General features: G+C 37.9%; 5 protein-coding genes across 16 annotated transcripts; 1 reads left to right on the top strand and 4 right to left on the bottom strand.

The window, feature by feature from the left end:
• Window positions 1-12: 12 nt before the first annotated feature.
• Window positions 13-6,382, bottom strand: LOC111792294 (protein tesmin/TSO1-like CXC 5). Of its 4 annotated transcripts, none has more exons than XM_087123380.1 (7): window positions 5,656-6,370; window positions 4,559-4,663; window positions 3,530-3,707; window positions 2,584-2,943; window positions 2,186-2,286; window positions 2,007-2,101; window positions 13-951 (listed from the first exon to the last, which is right to left on the bottom strand). In XM_087123380.1, the coding sequence occupies exons 1-7, from the start codon at window positions 5,943-5,945 to the stop codon at window positions 512-514; spliced, it is 1,569 nt and encodes a 522-aa protein (XP_086979506.1). In that variant the 5' UTR covers window positions 5,946-6,370; the 3' UTR covers window positions 13-511. The 4 variants fall into 4 exon arrangements, with proteins under 4 accessions (XP_086979506.1, XP_086979507.1, XP_086979509.1 ...); XM_087123381.1 differs by having other exon boundaries at window positions 694-910; window positions 2,007-2,120; window positions 5,656-6,382; XM_087123383.1 differs by having other exon boundaries at window positions 752-910; window positions 5,656-6,379.
• Window positions 6,383-7,278: 896 nt separating this feature from the next.
• On the bottom strand, window positions 7,279-12,679 carry LOC111792626 (uncharacterized). 7 transcript variants are annotated; one of them, XM_087123403.1, is made up of 4 exons: window positions 12,395-12,531; window positions 11,227-11,415; window positions 8,750-9,281; window positions 7,279-8,188 (listed from the first exon to the last, which is right to left on the bottom strand). In XM_087123403.1, the coding sequence occupies exons 3-4, from the start codon at window positions 9,196-9,198 to the stop codon at window positions 7,546-7,548; spliced, it is 1,092 nt and encodes a 363-aa protein (XP_086979529.1). In that variant the 5' UTR covers window positions 9,199-9,281; window positions 11,227-11,415; window positions 12,395-12,531; the 3' UTR covers window positions 7,279-7,545. The 7 variants fall into 7 exon arrangements, with proteins under 7 accessions (XP_086979529.1, XP_086979530.1, XP_023529931.2 ...); XM_087123404.1 differs by having other exon boundaries at window positions 8,750-9,044; XM_023674163.2 differs by lacking the exon at window positions 11,227-11,415 and having other exon boundaries at window positions 8,750-9,044; window positions 12,395-12,679.
• A 754-nt stretch (window positions 12,680-13,433) lies between these two features.
• Window positions 13,434-19,627, top strand: LOC111793265 (Major facilitator superfamily protein). Of its 3 annotated transcripts, XM_087122936.1 has the most exons (15): window positions 13,434-13,815; window positions 14,327-14,443; window positions 14,595-14,706; window positions 14,828-14,895; window positions 14,994-15,126; window positions 16,274-16,373; window positions 16,482-16,594; window positions 16,688-16,781; window positions 17,157-17,310; window positions 17,464-17,607; window positions 17,713-17,786; window positions 18,128-18,216; window positions 18,735-18,849; window positions 19,133-19,391; window positions 19,452-19,627. In XM_087122936.1, the coding sequence occupies exons 2-14, from the start codon at window positions 14,383-14,385 to the stop codon at window positions 19,313-19,315; spliced, it is 1,440 nt and encodes a 479-aa protein (XP_086979062.1). In that variant the 5' UTR covers window positions 13,434-13,815; window positions 14,327-14,382; the 3' UTR covers window positions 19,316-19,391; window positions 19,452-19,627. The 3 variants fall into 3 exon arrangements, with proteins under 3 accessions (XP_086979062.1, XP_086979064.1, XP_086979063.1); XM_087122938.1 differs by lacking the exon at window positions 14,327-14,443 and having other exon boundaries at window positions 14,833-14,895; XM_087122937.1 differs by lacking the exon at window positions 14,327-14,443 and having other exon boundaries at window positions 13,435-13,815.
• A 99-nt stretch (window positions 19,628-19,726) lies between these two features.
• Window positions 19,727-21,540, bottom strand: LOC111793266 (rac-like GTP-binding protein ARAC7). The gene is made up of 8 exons (XM_023675070.2): window positions 21,237-21,540; window positions 21,036-21,123; window positions 20,809-20,918; window positions 20,659-20,722; window positions 20,513-20,577; window positions 20,364-20,429; window positions 20,101-20,207; window positions 19,727-19,979 (listed from the first exon to the last, which is right to left on the bottom strand). The coding sequence occupies exons 1-8, from the start codon at window positions 21,333-21,335 to the stop codon at window positions 19,946-19,948; spliced, it is 633 nt and encodes a 210-aa protein (XP_023530838.1). The 5' UTR covers window positions 21,336-21,540; the 3' UTR covers window positions 19,727-19,945.
• Window positions 21,541-22,279: 739 nt separating this feature from the next.
• LOC111793844 (peroxiredoxin-2) lies at window positions 22,280-24,890 on the bottom strand. The gene is made up of 3 exons (XM_023675903.2): window positions 24,596-24,890; window positions 24,367-24,446; window positions 22,280-22,844 (listed from the first exon to the last, which is right to left on the bottom strand). The coding sequence occupies exons 1-3, from the start codon at window positions 24,748-24,750 to the stop codon at window positions 22,591-22,593; spliced, it is 489 nt and encodes a 162-aa protein (XP_023531671.1). The 5' UTR covers window positions 24,751-24,890; the 3' UTR covers window positions 22,280-22,590.
• Between the last annotated feature and the right edge of the window lie 742 nt (window positions 24,891-25,632).

The raw sequence follows: 25,632 nt of genomic DNA, 5'->3' as shown, positions 1-25,632 counted from the left end.
CGGTGGTATTCTGGGTGCCGAGAGAGCGACATTTTTTACGACTCCATTGCTAATAATTCTCTGTCGGTATCCACTGTTTGAGGTGGAATTCTTGCTGTGGTTTTCATTCCTCGCTTCTACTGAATTTGTTTCAACAATGTCCATATTCAAGAGCATAGTTAGTTCATTTATTGGAAACAAATAATATAAACATGACTATTTGATCTATCGAAACATCACATAAGAAATTAGCAAAAACTCAAGAAACTAGCTAGAGTATGAGTTGGATTATATTGGGATATGTCAAATTCAACTCCCATGCTCACTACATCTTACTAGTTAAATCAAGAGAAAATGAAGAACGACTACAAACAAAAGACTTAAGGATAAACTTTCAGATTTTTCTGGCAGATTCAGTAATATGCTAGAATAATTCTTCAAGAAATCAGTATCAGCCTTAAATGTTCAATGTTACCGCAGATATAGTTCAATTTCAATAATTCCTTTGAGTCTTGCCTTCTACACGGTTATATTAATAGCTTATCAAGTAAAATGACCCAAGCTTACCTTTTATCTCTCCAGGAGTGATGAGTTTATTAAGACAATCTCGAAACTTTGTCAAAACAATCCGTTCCTGCTCTATGTAGACTTCTGATACAGACTTATCAAGCATATGTGATGATGTGTTGCAACCATGGCCTGCCAACCCATGAGCTAGAGCAGCTCCCGTGAACATGGTATCCTTTTCATCACACATTAAAGCTAAAGTTCCAGGGGACATCGACCTTGCCCTTGTCGTGTCCGAACCATCTGAATTGGAATTATGATGTACAATTCTATCACCTTGGTTTAAACTTCCACACTCGACATCTGCGGCTTTCGCATCTGCTTCCTGGTCCTGTGACCTATCTCCAGTTGAAGCACGTGAAATCTGCAGTGGATCATTTATCTGCTTCTCAGCAATTCTTTGTTCTGGACAGATATATAAAGAATTCTCATTTGGGTGGTCAACACCTTTTAAGTTCTAAGTTTATGATAAACAAACCAAGAGCTGAAATATGTTACAATTGGTTAGATCTTAAAACTTATTCCGCTTCAACGGAAATTATGGATTCAGAAAACCAAGTGAGATTTGATACCTTGTGAAAGAGAAATACAACATAATTTGAAAGGTGTCTTACATACAGAAAACTTGGCAAATTTGCGGCGGGAAGTTCGGAAGGGGATGCTTACCAGCGATGAGATATAAGATGTTTTTTAAGTCTCTACAGGTATTCTTAGTTTTGTGTCGTTTATGGAGTTCAATTAATGCTAGTTTCTTAAGGTTCCAGGAGTATACTAGTTGCTAAAACTTAGACGACAACGGTCAAAATCATAAGCAGCATCGAGCTTTTCCTTTGTTGCCACTTTTTCTCCTATTCAAGCATTGTCCGATTCTCAAAAGAGAAAAATTAGCATCTAACTTAACTAACCTAAGAGGATAAAGATTAATCAACTTGAGGTGTTTCCAGGACATGAGAAACAGACTACACTATTTGTTCATGCCGTCGGGAGGTCCTTCCCAGTGTTTTATTTTTTAACCTCCAAAAGCTAATTTACGAGGTCTGAGAGTAAAATTCTTCTCTGCATTTATATTCTTAAAGCAGATATTTGCTAAAGAAATGCGCCTCTATTTACAAAGAGCTACCATACCTCATGGCCCTCTGTCCTAAATACCCACTTGACCCATATATAGAAGGAAAGAACTTGACGAGGGACATCTAATGCATTTCTTGTATTGAGACAAACCACAAACACTATTTGGATAGACCAATAATTGAATGACCTTAAACCCCAACACTTCACTGGCCATAAAAACTCAGATCAGAATGACAAGAAGAGTGAAAGTGCTTATTGATGTATGTAGGCATATATTCATTGCGTAAAATATTCACAACGCAGCTGATCAATCATTTTGCACACAGCTCTCTAACTTCCTGGACAAATCTTAGATTCTTGGCAATACCATGAAAGTTTTAACACATTACCTGCTATATTCTTGGAAGCTTCGCTTGATAACACCACTAAAACTGAGCAAAGCTCCTTCAAGTCGTTCATCTGGATGAGGTCTGCCAATAAGGACCTTCAAGAATGGTACATGTCTAGTTCAATAAGTAAGCAGGTTAGACTGCATTACTACAAATTCCAGGAGCCACTCAACTGATACCTGAATGAAAACTTTGAAGGTCCCGGTGCTGCAGGGCTGCCAACATGAGCAACAGGGAGGGGAGATGACGTAGATGCGCCAGAAGACAACATATTATTAGCCTGATAAACACACAAAAAGAAGTTAGTGTCTAGATCATGAGCCCTGACACTAAAATGTAGCATTGAAATGCACAACTTTGTTACTAACAAAAAAAGATTTCTATCTAAATTAAGAACAGAGAAGCCTAGCACCACTAAAAAGTTTATTATTATGATGAGAGCACAAAAACTTTATTTTCAATCTTATAGTAACAATGAACAAACTAACAGTTTTCCACAATAAAATGTTGGCACTTGGGAAAGAACTTTATTCTCAGAAATCAAATTTGTATTTTTTGTACTTTTTGAAGTTACTACCTGATGAAATTGTGCTATGCTGTTGAAGGGGGTATCCTTCCCTGTAGGGCCAAAGCAAAGCTCTGGGCCTTTTCTTTTCTTTGAAGTGGAAAGGCAAGCATAACCAGAGGATCCAATAGCTCCAGTTATTGCAGCATTGGCTGCCTGCTGAATATAAGCCATGTTGTTGACATGGTCACCATGGAGAAGTGCTTGTCTCTCGTCACTTCCTTCAAAATTCTTACAGTCCATGCACTTGCAGTTTTCAGAGCAGAGAATATTGGCCTGAAAACACTCACAATACTTCTTTAAGCAACTTGATTTCTTGCAATGGCATCCTTTGTAGTGCTTTCCCAGCATGACAACCTCTCCAATCTCATCCTACAGGTGCTCAAAATAGTTAATTTCGTTGTAAATAAAACATGCTCAATCTCTACATCGTATAGCAGTGACGATAAAACATTATATTCACATATTCCAAGTGAAAAATGATAAGAATAAAGATTTTTAGTTTTAATGAGGAAAAACGACACAGACAAAAACTAAGCCCTTGCAATATATAAATGTAACATGTTTCCACTGAAACTATCCTCGAAATGTTGCAAAAGTGGAAATCACAACATCAACTTATCACCCACGAAGAACTTGGAACCTCTGACGATAGCTCTAAGTTCTACTAGACTAGGTAACCGATCATCTCCAGAACCAGAAATTTGCTTAATTCCTCAATTACATCAGGACAATAGAATAACATATGCTAGATATTAATGTGACGTCATTCAGATGGTATAATGTTATTTTCTAATTAATTACACAAAAGGGGAAAAAAGTTTCTCAAAGGAATCGCAAAGTGCATAAAATTAACTAAATACATAATATTCCTCATTCAGTTAATAAATTTATTTACATACAAAACAACCATGATGAAAAGCGCCCATTACACTCAGACTTAGACCAACATGCGTACCCTGCTTTCTCGTGGTCCATGCGGGCTGCTAGCTATCTTTGGTCGGAATGCATTTGGATTACGTTCTAAAGTAGTTTCAACTGCTTCTCTCCTAGAAACTTCATTCTCGACATTGTTATAGCAATTTGCACAATTGCAACCATCACAGTATATGCCAGATGCAAAGCACTCACAGTACCTGTTCATTAATTTAGTTTCAGGTATGGTGAACATTTGAAGGCTACCAGTTGCATATTCATACAAGAAATTCATTGTGGAGAAAGATACAAAAGATTCACAATATCAGGTTACTTCACTCATATTCTCCATTATGAGAGTTCCAAAGAGAAATCAAAATCCAGAAACTACTGATAAATATTACAGGATTACAAAGCCTGTTAGGCATATCTATGTAACGACCCAGATCCACCGCTAGCAGATATTGTCCTCTTTGGGCTTTCCCTTTCGGGCTTCCCCTCAAGGCTTTAAAACGCGTCTGCTAGGGGAAGGTTTCCACACCCTTATAAAGGGTGATTTGTTCTCCTCTCCAACCAATGTGGGACATCACAATCCACCCTCCTTCGGGACCCAGCGTCCTCGCTGGCACTCGTTCCTTTATCCAATCGATGTGGAACCGCCCCCAAAATCCACCCCCCTTTGGGGTCCAGCGTCCTTACTGGCACACCGCCTCGTGTCTACCCCCCTTCGGGGAACAGCGAGAAGGCCGGCACAACGTCCGATGACTGGCTCTGATACCATTTGTAACGACCCAGATCCACCGCTAGCAGATATTGTCCTCTTTGGGCTTTCCCTTTCGGGCTTCCCCTCAAGGCTTTAAAACGCGTCTGCTAGGAGAAGGTTTCCACACCCTTATAAAGGGTGATTTGTTCTCCTCCCCAACCAATGTGGGACATCACAATCTAACTACTGATCAGAACAACCATAATAAGGCATTGGACATATGACAGCACAGAACTAGAAAGCATTAAGAAAAAAAGGTCAACTCATGGGGTAAGCAACTTTGTGAAAGCATATAGATCATGTTCATACAGCTTTAAGCAGCGTGAGTGTTTACAGTTGCACTGTTTTTGTTTCTTTGGAGTAGCATCTTTTGTTTCTACAGACCTTGATCGTGACTTTGGAGAATCTGGCTTTCTGGTCAAAAGAATAAATAAAAACTGAGTCACATATTTATTAACAGAGTTATCCCAAGTTCTCATTCATACTTAGACGCACATATGAGTTAAAAACATGAGCAGGCACTGAATTCAAATTTACTAGTGATAAAATTCAAGAACACACTTAAATTGAAGTTTCATTAACAAGAGAGATTACAAGTCTTGATCCACATTAAATACAAGTGCTAGAATATATTTAAGCAGAAACAGAGTCAAATTCCATCCTAATCAGAAAGGGGGGTGGGCAGAAAGATATAAAAAATAATAAAGGCAAATACAGAGAGTGAAAATATTTCCTTAATGAGAGATATATACATAGAAACTCCTAGAAAGAATTATACGCATTGTGAAAAATCAATGATGCACCAAAGCGATGAAGAAGAAAGAGCACAAGAAATTTTCCACCTGCACTGAAAGCAACACCAAACTAACCTCTTCCCCAAAAAAATGTTTCACTAATCTGATTAGTTCAAAACCAATCTCAGGCTTTCAGCGAGGAGAGAAAAGATTTTGTTTGTTGAAGTACTTTGTCATTGTCTACACTATCATAATGGGACAAAAACTACGAAGCGAAGAGGCCAAATATATTGTGACAACCGCCGAGATGTAACTAAGCAACAAGTAAAGAACCACTGACAAAAAGCTCATATTATACCCCCCAATAAAAGAAAAAATGAAACAACTTTAACCACGGAGGGAAGGGGAGGGGGCGGGAACTTTGGAGTAAACGACATTTCAGGAATCCAGAATTTAAATTTAACAAGTTAGAAGTTAAAAAGGTGAAATTGGGACGACATAATTGATCAAATATCACACTCAGAAGCTAATTTATTTATTAGTATAGATCACTTGTAAAAATGGAAACAAATTTTCGAAATCCCACCCTCCCTTCCCCATCAGAAAGAAAAAGAGAAATATTTGATAAAGCTCAAAGAATACGTTAAAGCAAGCAAGAGATCTCAAGTAGACCTCACAGCCACAGGATGAGGCGATTGTGTCCCGACGGGCAAAACCATCAAATGTTGTGGGGACTTTGGCTGCGACGGACTCTGCACCACCATCACGGCTGGTGACTCTGATTGACAACGAGACTGAGAATGAGACTGCGACTGAAAATGAGGGAGCTCTGGTAAGACTGCACCACCAAACTCCGTAAAATTCAGCTGTCTAGCTAGTTTCTTAGCAGTAACATCAAATGCAACCACGCTATCCGGTTCCTCACTACCAGTTTGAGCATTTGGCGGGGGTAGATCGTCCATCTCCGGATGCTCTACTTCCCACCATTACATTTAAATTCCAACTGCCAAACCAAACCACTACCAACAAATTTTCAAATCTTTTCAAAAAACTTTCTCAATCCACAAATTCGGTACCATCAATTCAAAGTCCAGAAATCAACTCAATCTTACGAATTTCAAGCTAGAATCCCAGTCCAATACCGGGTACAGATCGTGCACAAAAACACGCAATTTCGAAACTGAAAAAACTTCGACTTTGAAGCTGGCCTCTAATACCTGAAAAATCACAATGACTTCCGATAACTAGAAGACAGCCGAAGAGAAGGAAACTCGAAAGAGCCGTCTAGGGCTACACAATAATGATTTTGTACACAGTACACGAATGGACAGAAGAAGAAGATGAGCAAGAAGGCTTACGTTCTTCGTCTCTCTCCCTTGCGAGATTTTGAATTTCGACCTTTTCCAAATATTGAACGGTGAGATTGGTCCAGTGAGATCCATCAGACGGCGAATGTTTAACCAGCTAATCTAACGGTGCGAATTCATAGAGTGAAGAATGCTCCAGCCCTTGACCGTCAGATAACGAAAGTCAAGGTGTTTTCCCATGCAAGCGAGATTAACATGCTGCCCATGGATCTGCCACTAGTTGAACGACACGTATGCAGTTAAAATACCTTCGGAACACGTGTAGAGACTTGATTGAAGGATCTTGTGAAAAAGGGAGGGAAATCAAATAAGATTCCGTTACTAAAAACTATATTAAATAGAAAAAGAAAAGGAGAAATAAATTTGGCGCTAGCCGCTCAAGTAGTTGACTCGCATTTGGAATTCGGAGGTAAAAATGGGAGATCCTCTACTTTCGACTACATGTACAACAAATGAATGGACGGTCAGGATTAAATCTCATCACCAGGGCAACTTCAAATCCTACACCATTACATAAATTAAACTGGTTCATTTTGAATTTCGTGGAAATCCGGAAATTAATAAATAAATATTTCACAAATCTCAATAATTTTTTTGTTGACTTTCTTGTTATTTCAACCTTATTATTACAGTATATAAGTAATTGACCTTGATAAAATATTTCTTAGCAAAAATAAAGTCGAGGCTAGTATAGAAACGTATTAGTTAATAGACGTCAAGGTTCATGTAAGATCGTGTTATCTAACAAACGCTGCGTGAAAAGCAAGCAACTGTCCTCAAAATTTGTAGATCTTCTCTGTCTGATCCGATCACTGAAAAAGAACCAAACAGAGGTGGCTCCCTCCAAGTAGCAAAATCCAAACTACAGCCTGACCAAAATGATTTATGTGAAGATAATAACGGTTCAAAACCATTGCCCAGAAACCAATAAACCAAAGATACACCGTATATATGCAAGGCATTTACTTCAATATTTTTGAAGGCTGTCAACAACTAACTACACCATACAATAATAATAAGAAGAAATACGAAATACGAAATACACGAGGCAGAAGATAGAGGACCCCATTAGCAGGTTTCGACACACAGGGCCTGTCAGGAAAAAATTAAGCAGGCTCTTCTTAACATCCTCTTTCCAAGGCTCTAAACACAAGGCTCTAAACACAGATTACGGGGTGCTGCTCAATTTTCAACGCTAAAATGGACCTCCATAGCGCTCTTGTCCAAGGCCGCGCCTATAAATGTGCTCCCTTTCGACAAACACATCTCTACGGAAGTCTTTTGGTGGAAGGCCGCGTGGAGACCGAAGCGAGACTCTCAATGGAGATCTAATTGGATCTCTAATAGGGGAGCGGCTCCTCTCTCTCACATCACGTGCCCAGCGGCCACGCTGAGGAAGCAACGGCAGTGGTGGGGATGGTGGCCTTCTTTCAAATCCCTTCCTCTCGGTGATGAACTCATCTCTTTCATGGTTTCTAAGGGGCCAATCGGAAAGAATTGGCCTGTCGAACTTGGATCTTCCTCTGAAGCTGTCTTCTAGATAATCCACCCGATCCCTCCGCAGGTCAGAGTACCTGTTTTCATACCTCTGAGGTGCCAGACCACCAGCTGCAATGTCCCTGGAACAACCCCTGGTCCAAGCACGGGGAGGAGACCTATATTCATTAGGAGTCCTGCCAGGAGAACGTTCAATTGGGTGGGCAGTAAAGCGTCTAGGAGGAGAATGCAGGGACGGTGGACCACCAACATGGCCTCTTCGAGGTCTTCCACCAGCTCCAGTGCGGGGTCTGTTGCATTTGTTACAAAATTCTCGTCTTCCAAAGTTTAGGTTGTCACATCTAATGAAGAATAAGAATACAACTGGTTTGAAAAAATAAATGCACCACGAAGCAATGTAATGATAGAAAGTACACCATGCTTTGCATTATAAAAATATTCCTCGTACAGACCACATGCCAAATGGGCAAGAAATTGAAAAAACTATCATTCACTTACAAGATTTGGTGCACACACGAGCTTTTCTGACGTGACATTTTTCATTCAGTCTGATCAACATAAAATAAAAGTAATATGTTTTTTCTTTTTTGAAATCCATAAAAACAATACATATGAAAAAAAATGCTTTCAAGAAAAGCAGCCTCAAAACTATTTTTCAAAAACATAAAAATAAAATAAACACACAATCATCAACTCCTCCAAACAAAAAGTAATAATAATTCAACCAACCAAAAGACATATCAATAGAAAAGGATCCTATTCCATGCAATGGTTGAATTTCTCGTTCAATATGAGAAAAAGGTGTAATGGCATGGGTATCAACAAATGTTCGTCTGTATATAAAAGAAGCAAATCCATTGTCATATGTATATATCAAATTGTGGTGTTAGGTGAGTACTTACAAAGGATCTGAGCAATACCAATCCCCATCCCTAGGACGCACATTTGGATTATTACTACGTTCCCCTCTAAATGGCCCAGGAGCAAGTCCAGGGCTATCAAAACCTCTCCCATATGGCCTGCCACCACTTGTTCTTCGACTGTAATGGGGTGAAGTCTCTCGATATCTACCATGATCGCTCCTGCCTCCAAATTCACGGCCCCGCATGAGATCACCAGAACGATCAAAATCAGAAACATACCGGTGATCATCCCGATGACGTGTTGGAGAAGCTGAACCTGCATGTATTCTATATCCTGAAATAAAGATGGTAGTGGATTTATAAGATATTAAGAAAAGTAACATATTGTATAGGAAGCTTATTTGATGTACAACATCCATATATCTCCAAAAATTTTCCCTGATACAACTGCAAAAGGACCATCCAAACAAATTGACAACCATTGCCATTCATTGTTGGCATCTCCTCTCTGTGGACAGAGCAATAGAAGGTGAAAGATGCAGACAAGAGAGAAAGTTCTGATGATAACTGCCTGTATAGGTTCAATACGTTACCACCCATATCATCAGAAACTTTAACAGAAGCACATAAGATAGCAAAACCATAGCAACTTGCAATGTACACATGTCCTTCTTTCCACATGTCCAGTGTTAGTACATGTAAAACCCACATTTTGAATTATCATAGCCTACAGGTAATCTATTTCCAATTTTTCACAAACCCAGCAATGAGACCAAAAGCACAAGTCTTGAAGAAAAAAAATATCAGTGTGGTGATGTCCTGGCAATGAGGAAGGACATACACCAATAGCCCAATCTTAAATGAACAACACGTACAAAAATAATCACACAGCATAATCAACCCATGCTTAAATACAGAATTCTTCAGTTGAATTGCACCTGGGAGGCTCAGTAAGACCACAGTGAAAAGCTCACAGGAAAAAAAACCGTCATTAAAAATCCACACAAGTTGAAGCATCCAAAAACCAGATTAAACAATGGCACCCGTCCTACTCTTCGGTTAATTCAGAAATCAAACTCCAAATTTTACTTGCATGGTCAGAATAGTTCGTTCCTCTACGGCTTTCGGAAATATACCAATGGATTTCCATGCATGCCGCTAGAATAATTTTCTGCAGAATCTAGTGGGCTTAACCATATCCTCTTGAAATGACCAATGATACCTTCAGTCATTGACCACAAATAAAATATGTAAGAGTTCATACGATGAAAGGAATTCAGTTAATCCAACTATTAATCCACCGGGTGCCATTGATATGCCCATTCACACTACCATATATTTAGTTGAAACAAATCCCTAATTTGCAGGATGTCGTACGAAATGAAATGTGAAGATCCCAAACTTCACCTGCAAATCAACCCTTTATGAACCCGACAAATAGATCAAGAAGTTGCTACACATGATTCAGATGGCCCTTAATACACCAATACAGCTCAATCAATGTCTCTCCACGAGAATAATTTCATCCCTCAGATGGAAATCTAGACAGTGAAAAAATCCACCACATGACATAAATTGGCATCTCCACTTCATATGAGTCAAATACCAGAGTAAAGCTGGTAGCCCTTAACCGTTGGTCAATGCACCTGTAAGTTCATTTAGAGCTCATACCAATAGTCTCAACCAGGCAGACCATAACACTTGTCTAGCTTGTTATTTGATCACCTTCAATTTCTTAAGAGAATCCTCGCTCACCATGATTCAATTATGATTGGTATTTTAACACATCTTACTCCAAACAGGCCCAACACCATGCTATCCCAAAATGACGACGGATGATATGATAGCCCCCCACTCAGCAACCCAGAATTTCTTGCACAAATTTTACCCCCAAAATTAAATGGTCTTAACATGGAAAAAAGAGCAATTCCCGAGATCATGATTTGAGACTGCACTTACTCAATGCCCTTCTCAAGATCTAAGTTCTTGCGGTCGGCAACACAAAGCTGTAAGAGAATAGAAAGTTTTATTCCCAGAACAAAATTTTGACAAGGGGAAGTAGATCCATATTCTCGACATACAAAAGAAAATGAGGATAAAAGAAAAGAAATAAAGAGGTTATGAACTTCGTTTCCTCCAGAATATCACAACATTTTCTATAAGATCAAAATGACAACCAAGAATGGCTGTGCTTACCCTAAGCTATCAATGCATCCTAACATAGAACTTGATAGATCAAAAAGAAAATGTCAAATTACATGCACAAATTGATACTTCTAAATAAATTGAACTAAGTTTACACAAAATAGGTAGTACAAGATTATAATGCAGGTTGCTAGAATTTAAGAAAAATACTTGAATCTCATTCAAATATCAAAAGAGCCAACAAGTCCTCTCCAACAAGATTGATAAAAAATGAAGTAGAAAAAGAAGTGACATATTTGGCATCCCAATGAATTGGCATTTGACAGTGTCTTTCACAGCAAGGTAGGCATACTACATGATAATTGACTCACCAAATGTGATCAGAAATTTGTTGGAATCAAGAATGAAACCCATTAATTCCAATAATTGGCCATTTTGAGCAAAACTCTTGGACAAAATTCCTCTAGACGGAAAGACTCTAAAAACTCATCCTCTCTTGTGACTGGTAGATAGATATTCGTCTATCAATGAATACAGATCAAGGGTGCCCCACAAGTTTCCTACAGAAACTTTCAAGTGATATAAGGCAGCAAGAAGGACCAGGGAGTATAATAAAGACGAGAGTCATACTGCAATGATCTTGGCAAAATTCTTCGATGCAGTCCAACTAAAACATGAGCATATGACCATCCCGGACAAAAGACCAACGTATAAAGTACAAGGAACCTGCGGAGTTCTATTATTAAGATATCTTCAATAATATGTCCTGGGAAAGAGAGTGAGTGAGGATGGTTTTCTTCATTTGTTTTAGAAGCATACTCACAAATTGGAATTTAGCTACGACAAAGAACCTGAAGGATGGGAAACTGTAAACATGTCGTGACATGAATTTTCAAAATATATACCCATATATGAATCTTAACGTCATCTTGTAAGAAATCATATTGGTAAATCAAATAAATTCAATCTATGGTAACAAAATGCAGAGGCCATCATTTCAAAAAAGCAAGGGAGATTCTATGGCTAGAAATCAAGGATCGTCTGTTGATAAACTTCGGCCAGAAAAGAACACAAGGACCTTTAATCGCGAAGGTGAGGCTTTGGACAGTTTTGTTGAATCAGTTTCAGAAACTGATTACATTATCTTGACGTAAAAATTGCTCTTCTTTTAACAATTATGGTTCAAGTCGTATTTCGACCTCCTGGATGAACTTTCTGTAATCTCCATTGACTCGGGTTGGCTTTCCTCCCTATATTCGTAATTCTCATTCTTTCATTGAAAATATGTTTCCTACCAAAATATACATATAAATTCAACCCAAGGTCGCAAGCAATGAAATTCAACGCAGGATAAACTTACAGAACACACACACACACACACACACAAAAAAAAAAAAAAAAAAAAAAAAGCAATGCGCCTATTCATTCAATTATAGCTCGAAAAGTGTTCGAAAACGAAGGTGTGCAGAAGTAACGAACCCAAATCAGCTGAATATCGATCAAATCGAGAATATTGTGGAGGGTCACGAGGAACCTCACCGGCCTCGTAATCGCTTCCACGACCAACGCGGCCGCCACTGGTTGCACCGACTCCGTCACTATTCGATGGCCGTACTACCAGACTGCTCAATAACGGCTGGTGGTTAGTCGTAGAGTCTTTATCCCTCGAACCCATCCTCTCGCCTTGTTTTCCTGATTCTTCTGCCTGCTTCAAAGAGCAGCCACGAAACCGGTCCGTCTGAAGTCTGAACGCCGATGAATCGTTGAAAAAGGCGGGGAGTACATTTGTAAACCCTAAATTCTAGTTATGAGGAATTCAGCACGTGAAATTCCGTAAAACGTGTCACAATTACTAAAAGGGTAGTTGATTCAATCACAGTAATTATATCTATTATTTAAACCTCGTGAAGTAAAACGTCTTATTTGGAACTTTACAAGTCCAATGGACATTTTAAACTCAAACCTTTTTAAGGCTAAAAATGTATTTGCCCCTTTTAACTTATTATAAGATAACAATTTTAAATTTATATGATTTTAATTTGTATATAATTCTATTAATTTAGCCCGTAATAGGTCTATAAATCCTATGATGCTTGGATACACGTGTCAGCCTTTCCCTACAACACATCCCCGAGATCTTATGACGGCAGCAGAAAATGATAAAAAACGACAGCGTTAGAGGTCGACACGTGAACCGTACCATAAATTAACGTAGCCCAATTCGGATCACCGCATTTGTTGTGCCCCGACACCTGGTGCTTCCACCACCGTTGATTTCGGCTCCCATAATACAATGAATTTTCACTACTGCCTCCATTAACCAAATTAATAATTATAATTGAATGCTATGTATAAAAAAGAAAAAAAAAAAGTTTAAATTATTTAATTTTTGAAAATTCTGAATAAATAAAAATGCTTATAACTTTATATTTTGGGTATTTTTTTTTAAATTTGAGAGTATTATTAATTTTTTTAAAAAAATTTAAAATATTTTTATTAATTTAGGAACGTACTATTATATAAGAAAAGCAAAATAAAAAGAATTTAAGAAATAAATAGTATAAGGCGCGGCATCATTCAATAATTTGTCGAGTAGCTGGAGGGAGAACTCTGTAAAACTGCGACAAAAAGTTGCTCTGTTTTTGTTGGCGTGATAATCAATCGTCGTCTTTCAGTGTAAAATTTAAGCCTCCACCAACAGTGTTCATATATTTTTCTGCAATCGGCGCCTCTTTTTCTATTTGCGTGTTTGTTCGTTTTCGTGTTGCGAAAATTACAGCCGCTTCTACAAGGTTCTCGAACGGCCAAAAAGAAGTTAGCGCGTTTCTGCCTTTAGATCTGTTTTCTGATCCCTTCATCCATTTGAGTGCATTCCAAGCGCTTTCAAGTTCATGATGTTTAGATTTCGACGATTTTTTTAGTGAGATTATAATCGACTTCCTCCATTTCTCTTTTATTTGGTAACTCTTCTTCTTCTTCTTCTTCTTTGTTTGTTTGATATAATTTCTTTCCTTCTGACGTGAGATTGCGTGTTCAGTTTTATGGTTCGGGAAAGATGTGCGTATTGCTGCAAATTAATAGTTTATGGCTTGATGATGACTAGATTTGGCTTTAGATCAACAAAATTTAAGTTCTTCTGTTTAGTGGTCGATTATTTATGAGAACTTGGAGTTGATTCCCTAACGAAAGCATGTTTCTATGAAATGTGAAATCAACTTGATAATCCTTGATGCTAATGTAATGGAATTTCAAGCTTATATTAACTGAAGCACCTCATCATTAATGCATGTTTCTGTAAAATGTGAAATCAACTTGATAAACCCTGATGCCGATGTGATGGAATCTTAAGCTCGTGTTAATTGAAGCGCTTCAGCATTAACTCGATACTGGAAGATGCTGGGTTAAGAATGGCGTTTAAATATTTGGATTATGATATGAAGCAAAATATCATCTTAACACTACCCATGTTAGGGAACTTCTGGTGAGGATTTCCGGCAACGTGGGATTGAAAACGCGAAGATTTCTCAATGTACAAGCGATTTTCGTTTAAATATAACTCCAGTCTAATTGACATGGAGGATAATTCAGGTAATCCATTATTTGGCAGTCTGTAGCTGCGAAACCCATGAATTTTGTTTGTGCTTTCTGTTTACGGGGTGTAATAGACATGAGAATCAATGAACCTTTTAAACGATGGCAAAGACATGATAGTTGACGTTATTCGGGTTTGTTCTTTCAGGTCTTTTGCAGGGTGGTAAGGATTCTGAAGTCTCGAACCCTTCATGGAGGCTTTCTTTACCGCACGTTCTAGTAGCTACCCTAACTTCATTTCTATTTGGCTACCACCTGGGGTTAGTTCTTATACTGATTTAGCTCTATCTCTTTCTCTCGGTGTCTATGTTTGGCGAAGCTGTTCATACTTGTTCGTTCACAAGTAAACACTGATTGTACCTTGCTATCTGTTTTCTGCAGAGTAGTAAATGAGACAATGGAAGTAATTTCTGCGGATCTTGGTTTCAATGGGAATACATTGGCAGAAGGTGTTATGCTGCAAATATCTTGTTTGTGTTTTATTTGAGTTCTTTAATTGAGTTCATTCAATGCTCTAACGTGCCTTACCCTTAAATGTCTGATGAAGGTTTGGTTGTCAGTACATGCCTGGGAGGTGCCTTAGTTGGGTCTCTATTGAGTGGTTGGGTAGCTGATGGAGTAGGACGTCGCATGGCTTTCCAACTGAGTGCTTTGCCAATGATTGCTGGTGCTGCAATGAGGTGACATTTTCTCCCATTAAAGGCAATTATAGCCAAGTTCTACTATGAAGTTTGCCACATCTTCATGTTTTTACTTGGCAATCCTGACATTGTTCCTGTGTATTATACAACCTGGTATGCTTATGTGGGAAACTGGCGCTGTAGGTTTCTGATGTTGTCTTTTAGTTGAATTTGACTTGTACCTCTATTACGACAATCACTGCCATGGTTCTGTTATGAGTTATGATGCGAATTCTATAGGTCATTTGTCTGCTGCTACTGATGATACCGAGTATTTGATATTCCTGGCATTTGTCAGCTGGTGTTTTCTGTGCATAGGTTATTAAACTCCCGCAATTTTAACTTTCTACAGTTCAGTATAGAACATTCATGAATGCACTTTTTTAATTCTTTGGTGACACTGTGTTGGGAAAAGTAATACCAGTTGAGACATGCAGGTGTAGGAGGGTGGTTGAATGTATATGGTGGGGCGAAGTTCGGCCCTGGTTATAAGTATGGTGTTCTTCTATTTGTCTAACAAAAACCAACTGAGAAAGGGGGCCTTGGCTGACTTAATTATGTTAATTGACTGGTGGCCTAAGTGGTAATTCAAAAGTTTCAATAGATGAACCCCTTTGTCACATCACTGCATGGCAGCTAGAGCATTCCATTTTCATTTGCTTTCAGCCTTTCATTAATGTGAACTAGAGAAGCTTGATTGTCCTCCTTTTAGAGCCTAACCTTCTATGTCTAGGACTAATTGATGCTAAAGTGGTAGATGACTTGGATGCACTTTCATCACGTTCTCATATAGAGATCTTGTTTTGGTAATTTTGTCCATCAACACTTTTAGGAGAAAAGTCTTTCAACCAAACAGAAATTATCATTCAGGACCGAAGAACCTGCTTCTCTAAGCTGTAATACATTTTCTTCCTTCCTAGTCAGCTAGTCCAAGAGAAACCACCAAACTCCAATTTCCCAATTTTGTTTCTGCATAATGATTCTTACTCTAATTTCGTAGTAATACAAGTTTATTGAAGATCATCATGCCCCTGGTGATTTTTTGTACTGAATTGTCTAGTTTCTTATCAACCATTTGACTACATGTTGTTGCCTCGTTCTTCATTTTATTGCACTCTCACAAGAAAAGTTAAGACTTGAATTTCAGTGCAATGACTAAAACTCTGGCTGGGATGCTTTTGGGACGACTGTTTGTTGGGATTGGAATGGGTCTAGGCCCTCCTGTTGCTTCTCTATATGTCACAGAGGTATAGCAATGGTTACATTACTGCTTTATATGCGTTAGCGTGCATCTTAAAAGGATGCAATTCGAGATGATGGCTTGCTACCTCACTTTTTTTATACATCATGAGTAGGTATCTCCTGCTTTTGTGAGGGGAACGTATGGCAGTTTCATTCAGATTGCTACATGTCTTGGACTGATGGCAGCCCTCTTAATAGGAATCCCTGCTAAGGAGACAGTAGGCTGGTATGGAATATATAGAATATTCTAGACCACCTGAAAATAAATAACCTTCCATTTATTTATCAGTTCAAAATATGCTCTTCTTTTCTGGTTCAGGTGGCGTGTCTGTTTTGGGGTATCTACTATTCCAGCTGCATTACTAGCTCTAGCCATGGTATTTTGTGCTGAGAGTCCACATTGGCTATATAAGGTTTGTTCTGGAGCGTACTTTCAGATGTATCGAAATATATGTTTGTTGCATGAACATAAAAAAGGCTGCCTGTTTTACAAGTCTTTATAGTTCCTTAATCCTCCCAATGAAAACTTTGTTTTCTTTTTAAAATTGAACAGCGTAATAATTCCTCAGTCCAAGCATATGCATGTTCTCCAGTGCTCTGTCTCGCCCCACCATTCTCCTCACTAAAATGCACCTTCGGTGTTTCTGGGTTGGGGTGGTGGGGGGTGGTGAAGCTAAATTGAAATGCTTGCAATGGCTAGGGTGCAGTTCTGTATCGAGGGATAAATTCCTGTTTCATAAGAGTTCTTGAATGAGAAAATCTTATAATTCTAATCTTATGTAATGTAGCAAGGACGGACTGAGGAAGCAGAAACTGAATTTGAGAAGCTTCTTGGTGGATCACATGTAAAATCTGCTTTGTCAGAATTGTCCAAGTTTGACAGGGGAGATGAACCAGATTCTGTAAAACTTTCTGAATTGCTCTTTGGCCGCCATTTTCAAGGTTAATATATACGTATATACTGATTCAGTCCTATTTTTTTGTTTACTCACTGTTTTCCTTTTTCTAATGCCACTATCCATGCACTTTACTGCATCAATTATCTCTTTCATTTGGGTGGAGTAGTTCTTCGTTATTCACGCAATTCTTTTGCAGTTGTTTTTATTGGATCAACACTATTTGCTTTACAACAGCTATCTGGTATAAATGCTATATTTTATTTCTCCTCGACTGTTTTTAAAAGCTCGGGAGTACCATCAAACCTTGCAAATGTCTGCGTGGGAATTTCAAATTTAGCAGGTTTGCTCCCTGATTTGGTGGTTGGTGTAAATATAAGCTCCATACTCTGAATTCATTACTAGGCATTATTTATTTATTTTTAAATTCTCCATTTGTACTTCACAGGATCCATAATCGCGATGCTTTTGATGGATCGATTGGGAAGAAAGCTGCTTCTTCTATGGAGCTTTTCTGGGATGGTAACCAAATTAAGCAAATCTTTTCTTGTTGCTATGACATAGATCTTGAATGTTCTTACCAAGTCTTGTTTATTATTAGGAACGAGGGAGGAACATATCTAGCTTGTTTGATCAAGGTTGCTGTTGGTAACTAGGATCTAGAACTGTTACTGTTAGTAGGCCAGGATTTATAACCACCTTATTTGATATGGTTTTGATAGGAAGCAAATATAGGCATTAAACAATGAATATTTAGACTTAAAATACCATCCACCAAGTATATAACAATTGAATTTCTTTCATGATTGAAGGATGCTGTTATCTTAAGAAAGACTTCGCTTGTCGTCTTGTGTCTAACGCAGGCAGTAGCTATGGCCCTCCAAGTAGTCGCAGCAGGTTCTCATTCACCAGACTCTGGAGCTGTATACTTGTCAGTCGGTGGCACGTTAATGTAAGTAAATTTATATTATATTATTGTTTACATAAAAAAGATTCCACATGCATCATGCAGCCCCCTCCTCCCGAAAAAGCATGCTCTTTGATCTGACTAGAGATTGTGGCAAGTTTGTTGGAAATTGTCACTCTCTGATGATCACAACAGGTTATTGTTTTTCTAGACTTTCTAATCATTGATCATATCATTCTTGTTGGTCATAAAATACTGAAAATAAAGTATATTAGCATACTTTTATTTTCTAAATGTAAAGATCGATGGCTTCTTTTATCTTTTATTGTTTTGCCAACTCTTTCTGGATTTAATGCCTGATTTTTCAATCACTGTGACGATGAAGGCAAATAAAATTGGAGTTCCGAATTACAATAACGATCATTCATGTTTTTACTCTATTGAGCATTCACCACTGACAAGACTTGAGAGGTTATTCCTGTTAAAAATGTTGGAAATGTGTAAAAGAGAGTGTGCATATTATTGAACAACAAGTAATAGTGCCCATTAACGTAAATTTGCAGGTTTGTCCTAATGTTTGCTCTCGGAGCTGGTCCAGTTCCAGGTCTTCTTTTACCAGAAATTTTCCCCAGTCGGATAAGAGCAAAAGCTATGGCAATCTGCATGTCGGTGCATTGGGTAAGAATGTTGAGCTTATTACTGCCTTTTGCCATGGATACGGTTTAGAGGCTCAGTTTTTCTGGCTCAAAGTGCTTGGATAAGTAGTGGCTCAATAGGCTGGGTATCCTGTGGGATTTTTATTATTCGAGACTGACTCAGATTATTATCAAGATCGTGGTTCCATCCAGTAATAATTCCCTGCACAATTTACCTCATCCGTACATGAGAATGTAATACGACCTTGGAACTCAATTTGGAGTACAGTGTCATGCTCACCCTGGGGTTCATTGATGCTTTTCAGGTGATAAATTTCTTCGTAGGATTGCTCTTCCTTCACTTGTTGGAGAAGATGAGGCCACAGTTTCTGTACTCTGGTTTTGCTACGTTCTGCTTGATTGCAGTTGCATTTGTGAAAAGGAATGTCGTGGAAACCAAAGGAAAATCACTTCAAGAAATTGAAATAGCACTTCTCCCTCAAGAATAATGCATCAGCCCAGGTTTATGCGGCTCTTAGCTTCCTCAAATTCCATGAAGATTATTGCAAAGAATATACTAAGTGGGTTCCCTGTTTCCAAATGTATCTATTTAACTGAAGCCATCGCCTAGAATCATTCACATAGTTTTGCATCTATAATAAACATGCTACCTGTGGGTGTAATGCAGTATTGCAGTTGCAGTATTGCCCTTCAGAAGTGAGTGTATAAATAGAGAGCACAAAACTATGGCAATACAGAGAATTGCTAAACTTGATTTGTCTCACTTTCTTATTAACCTGTCGGTATGGTTTCCTTATGAATTCTTATCTTGAAGTTTTTGAATAACTTGGCGAGGTGATTGACATTTTTAGTTTTCTGTACTCTTCTTTTAAAACAACAGCAGGAGTTTGCGGCTTCCATTGGCAACAACCAAAACACCATTTCAAATACAACATTTGCAGTAAACACAACAAAGAAGAACACAACTATCTTCACTTCTTTGGTCAGTCAGCTTGCACATTGAGCAGACGCCTATTTCTCGGCACAAAATAATGTAAAACCAGTAATCTTAAGATCTAGCTATAGGATTGGCACAAAACATAGATTCTATAGCACTCAGTCCTGATAGCTAGCATGGTTTAAACAGCACATCCACCACACGCAATGCACCTTCTGCATATAAGCAACACATATGTTTTAATGTGACAAACGACCATAGGCCATCTCCAAGGAATCTTTTCTTACAAAATCGTACAGGAAAAGTACAAGTAGAGGAAATAATACGTGTACTTACACAATTGAGCAACCAGACCTTCGGCTTCTTTTCTTCCTAGTCATCTCAATTCTCCTTGGAGGTTGAAGAACAACCTTGATTGCAGTGTCAAAAACAGCTTTGACATTCTAAACAAAATTACAATTCAGTACTGAGGTTACTATGCATTATTAATGCATATATTGATGACTTCTTGGCCTCTTGTGAAAATGTAGGCCCTTTCTGTGTGTAATGAGGGGATGAACATGATGAATAATCACCACTGATCATGAAAGAAATCTTACCTGTTGAGTCTTAGAGCTACATTCAATATATGCAGCAGCACCAATTTGTTTCCTAAGCTCTTCTCCCTGCATAGAACAAACTAAATCAGTTTCTTCTGAGCAATGTGATTCAACTCAGATGAACAAAAAATTAAAAAAAGAATGAGTACCTGAGAATATGTTATTGTGTTTGATCTCATTTGATCAGCAAAATAAGCTCCATTGTCACGAAGATCTAAGAAAAATAAAAATTATCTCAAGAGCAGATGACAAAGAAACTCTCACTGTCAAAACCAGTTTGAAGTCGTTTACTCACCCAACTTTGTTCCAACAAGAACAATAGGGACACTAGGCGCAAACCGTCTAAGTTCCGGCATCCACTAAAGAACATAAGCAAGACTTCAGTTCATCCATGAAATATTGCAGCCAGAACATTAAAACGAAAGGGTTACTTTTACACCATTACCTTCTTAAGAACATTCTCATAACTCGCCTTACTGATTAACGAGAATGCCAGAACAAAAACATCAGCGCCCCTATAACTCAGTGGCCTAAGTCTGCTGTAATCTTCTTGACCTTCAAAACAGAGCCACTTTCACTTAAAACCAGTAGACTAAATCCATATTCAAAGCTTAGAGAAAGATAATCCATTGGAAGCAAGCAAGTAGGAAAAGGAAAACCCATTTAGTTTACCAGCAGTGTCCCATAATCCCAAGTTGACAATATTCCCATCCACAGCCACATTAGCACTGAAGTTGTCGAAAACTGTGGGGATATAATCCTGTCAAAACAAAACAAAACAAAACAAAACAAAACAAATGCAAATTTATGGCGTAAATGGAAGAAATGGAATTCAAAAGGAGGGATTTGGAAGATGGGTATGAACAAACTCACGGTGGGGAACTTGTTACTGGTGTAACAGATGAGCATACAAGTCTTCCCAACAGCTCCATCTCCGACAGTGACACACTTCACAAACCTTGAAACACTCATTTTTTGGGTAACAGAGGGATATACCAAAACCCCAAAAGCTCAAAATAGGGTTTGAAAAAAGTCAAAAAAACAAAGAGGAAGAAGAGAAACCAGAATGTGGGTATCTTGGTGAGTAAGTCACAGAAGCCATTCTCCAAGTTTCAAGGGCCAACTGCTTTTAAAAACTCGAAGAGAGAGAGAGAGAGAGAGAGAGAGATGAAGCAGAGGAGCTTATGGTCAAAAGAATGACCTTGCTTTTTTGACCCTAGCAGGGATATTCAAATCCAAACGGATTAATTATTTTTGAAATGCAAATGAATGGGACCTGCAATTCGAATGGCTGGCTTCCAACGTAACAGCTGCACAATATTTAATTCCCCATCAAAAAAGTGGGTGAAATGAACACTGTGAATCTCAATTATTTGTATGGTTTATTTCATTCTATAATGCTCTGAACAAATTAAGGAGCCCTGAAATCTGGAACTGAAAACTCAAAATAATCGTCCTGTTTGGCTTCAATTTCAACTTTTTTTATGACCACAGGGAGATAGTGCTCTTTCAGTGTATGCACTAATTAGTATATAAAGTGTACTAAAAAAAAAAACCACCTTTATTTTATTTTTAGTTTCAAAAGTGATTTCAATTGGAAAGGTGATCAAAATGTGTTTTTATTTTTCCAATAATACTCCCAAATTTATTAATAATCCTCAATTTGATAAAAATAATATTTACACGTTGCTCTTCTTTTTAGATAATACTGATGATGTGAGAAACAGTACAATTTGACTTTTCAAACGATGTTACAAAATTTCCAAGAATGTTTTTTCTTATTTATGTACGTAAAGTTCATAAATTAAAGGCTTTTAAGTGCAAAATTAAGTTCTATAAGATTTGATACACATGCCAAGGTCCAATATTTTATGCAAAGCCCTAGAGAGAGAGAGAGAGAGACAGTGAACTGCGCCTGAATCAAAAAGCTGCCCTGCATGTCTGATTAACTAAAAATGTTGGGAACTTTATCACCACAATTTCCTGGAAACAGGGCGACATCAGCCTGACACTAAGCCAAGTTCAACACACACTTTGGTTGATTAACCAGAAGTTCAGAGAAATGGAACAAGCAACAGCACGATCTTGCATTATTCATATGAAGGTAGCCTTAAACATCTAACAACATCAAAAGACAACAATTGGATAGAAGGTCGCCCACTGTCACGATGATCAATGAGCGGCCTGGGATGCAAGAAGTATGCATACAATTGAAAGATGGATGCAATCAAAGAGCCTTGAGGATGTCCTCAGCACTGGAGACGGTAAATTCTCCACCAGCCTCAATATTTGCAACTACAACCTTGAGGTTATCAACTAAGAGAGCGAACCGCTTGGACCGGATACCGAGCCCTTTTTCTGAAAGATCGAGCTCGAGGCCGAGAGCATGTGTATATGCTGCAGAGCCATCTGCAAGGAACTTGACATCCTTGTTCTCAGGGAAAGTCTTGGACCAGGCCTTCATCACGAAGGGGTCATTGACTGCATCCAACAGAAACAACTATAATTATCTACCATTTGTAATAAAAATTGGAAATTTGGAGTTTATTTGCAAAATGATTTTAAAAATATTTGACTAAAAGGAACTTATTGACCAAGATGCTTTCAGAAACCAAAGACACGTAATAAATTTATATTAGGGTGCTCTAATCAACCTTTTAAACTATAATAACATTACATGGAATGACTAATTAGATTATTAGTTCGTTGTTTCTGGCTTAACCTTTCACGAAAGGCCATGTTTAGCATTTGCATATACATACCAAGTCAATATGGAGAAAACTGGTCAATTTCAAACTTTTATTAGGATAAGAAACTAGTCAATTTCATAAAACTAGGAAAGAGACGTCATATTCACTGGAGAACGAATACAAATTGAGTGTGAGTTCAATCCCTAAGAGACCTATGCATTATTTCGCCAATAAACGAATAAAGAGGGAAAACATGCAATTCTAACTCTCGGGTAGTCATTTGGAGAAAAAGAGCAAGCATATCTATAAGGACAAACACAATATCTCATTCTTTGCTTTTCATCATTTCTTGGGCCTATCTTTAGATCTTAGTCTATTACTCTTAGACAGTGTAAAGTTGTAAACTAGACTCCAAAGTTTCGTGCACATATTCTTCATTTTAAGTACTCTTGTTCGGTATGAAAAATAACAAGGGCAGCTAGCAAAATACTAGAACTCATTTCTCCACAATCATATGAGGCCTTTTGAAGAAACAAAAAACAAACACAGGAGAGCTTATGCTCAAAGTAGACAAGATCATACTATTATGGAGGTTTATGGTTCCTAACATGCTATTAGAGTCATGCCCTTTAACTTAGGCATGTTAATTAAATCCTCAAATGTCGAACAAATAAGTTGTGAATATCTAAGGTGTAGTTAAAGTGACTCAAGTGTTGAACAAAGGGTGTACTTTGTTCAAGGGCTTTAGTGAAGGAGTCGAGCCTCAATTAAGGGGAGGTTATTCGAGGACTCCATAGGCCTCAAGGGAGGCTATATAGTGTACTTTGTTCGCGGGGGAGGAAGGAGGCTATTCGAGGGCTCCATAGGCCTCAAGGGAGGCTATATCGTGTTCGAGGGAGGATCGTTGGAAAGGAGTCCCACATTGGATAATTAAGGGGATGTTGGGTTTATAGGTAAGGAATGCATTCCCATTGACACGAATGCATTTTGGAGAAACAAAAGAAAACAAAACCACAAGAGGATATGCTCAAAATGGACAATATCACAGAGGTTTATGGTTAACAAGAAGCACGAATAGCAAAAGCTCACATACAACAATTGGTGGCAATTCCCAGAATAACATGAAATCGACCATCATTCACAGAGAGCAAGAGTACATTGACATTGCTCTCGAACTGTGATATTTTAATTACAGAGAAAAACAATAATTATTCATAACTATATCCACCAACAGCTAAGGGCCCAACCAAAGTAGCAAAGACAACAAAAAATATTCATAGAAGGCGAAGTTGAGTTAAATTAGAGAGGCATACCACTAATAAGTAGAATATCATTGACACCCTTTGCCTTAAGATCTCCACTTTTCTCAATAAAGCCCGGCACATGCTTCGTACTGAAATCAAACAACTAATTACTTCATAAAGTTGCACAAAGCCAAAACCCAGATAGATCAATCAAGAACACAAACAGAAATTGGTGTTCAAAAGCTCACAGATCGGGTTATCCCGTTTTCCCTCGAAGAGAATCGGACAAGGGTTTTACCTGCAAGTGGGAGTGAAGGCACCGGGTACTCCAAAGAGAACCACCTTCTTACCGGCGACGAGGGAGTGTACGGACGCTTGTTGAAGCTGATCGTTTTCATCAAAGTAGGCCACTATCCCATCCGGCAACGAATCCCCAACAGCAATCGGAGCCATTTTGCGATGATTTCTATGAATCGCGAATTAACAACTGGGGGTATGTAAGGATTAGGGACTGAGGACGGTTACTTATAATGATCGGACAAATGCAAAGGTCAGGGAAATGGGCGGACTTCAGGCGTTCTGTTTAACGCCATTTGATGGTGGATCGAATCCGCTGCATGTAGACCGTTTCATTTATTTACTTATTTTGGGCGACTCGTCGTTTTTAAATACAACAAAAAATATAAATTAATTACAAAAGGACCAAATTTCTAAACATAACCATTATATTCAACTCTTAAATAATATAATCAAAATTAATAAACAATATAATCAAAATTTCTAAATAACAATTATATGAGAAAAATGAATAAGCTTATAATAAAATTTAAACCAAAATCCAAAATTATTTTGTCTAATCTAACCTAAATTCACATAAAGTTCAGATTTTTTTAAAATAACAAGTTCGCTTTTTTAAAATAAGAGGTTTCATAAAAACAGCAACAAGTTTCCAAAAACAACATTAAACTACGAAAGTATTACCATATTTAAAAAAGTAGAACCAAGTTTCAAAAAAACATCGAACTCCGTGGTTAAAATTACATTGATAAATTTGATTTTTCTTTAATAATAGATAATACTGAAGGATTAATAAAATAATTAATCATAAATAATCCTCCCTTGTAAAAATTTTGAAATTTAAATATATAGTTTTAAATGAATATTTTACATGAAGTAAATGTAGCCAAATTGGAAAAGGTTAAATATTGCTCTAGATTTACTTCCTTAATTTATCATTCTACAACAATATATTTTTTAAGTTACTAAATCACCCTTGACGGCGTTGACTCTGACTTCGTCGCCGTTATTCGCCGGATAATTAATATTTTGGAACGG

Source organism: Cucurbita pepo, chromosome 4 (assembly GCF_057944985.1).
Source record: "Cucurbita pepo subsp. pepo isolate OVF chromosome 4, ASM5794498v1, whole genome shotgun sequence".
NCBI classification, from domain to species: domain Eukaryota; kingdom Viridiplantae; phylum Streptophyta; class Magnoliopsida; order Cucurbitales; family Cucurbitaceae; genus Cucurbita; species Cucurbita pepo.
This window is presented reverse-complemented; position numbering and strand designations above follow the sequence as displayed.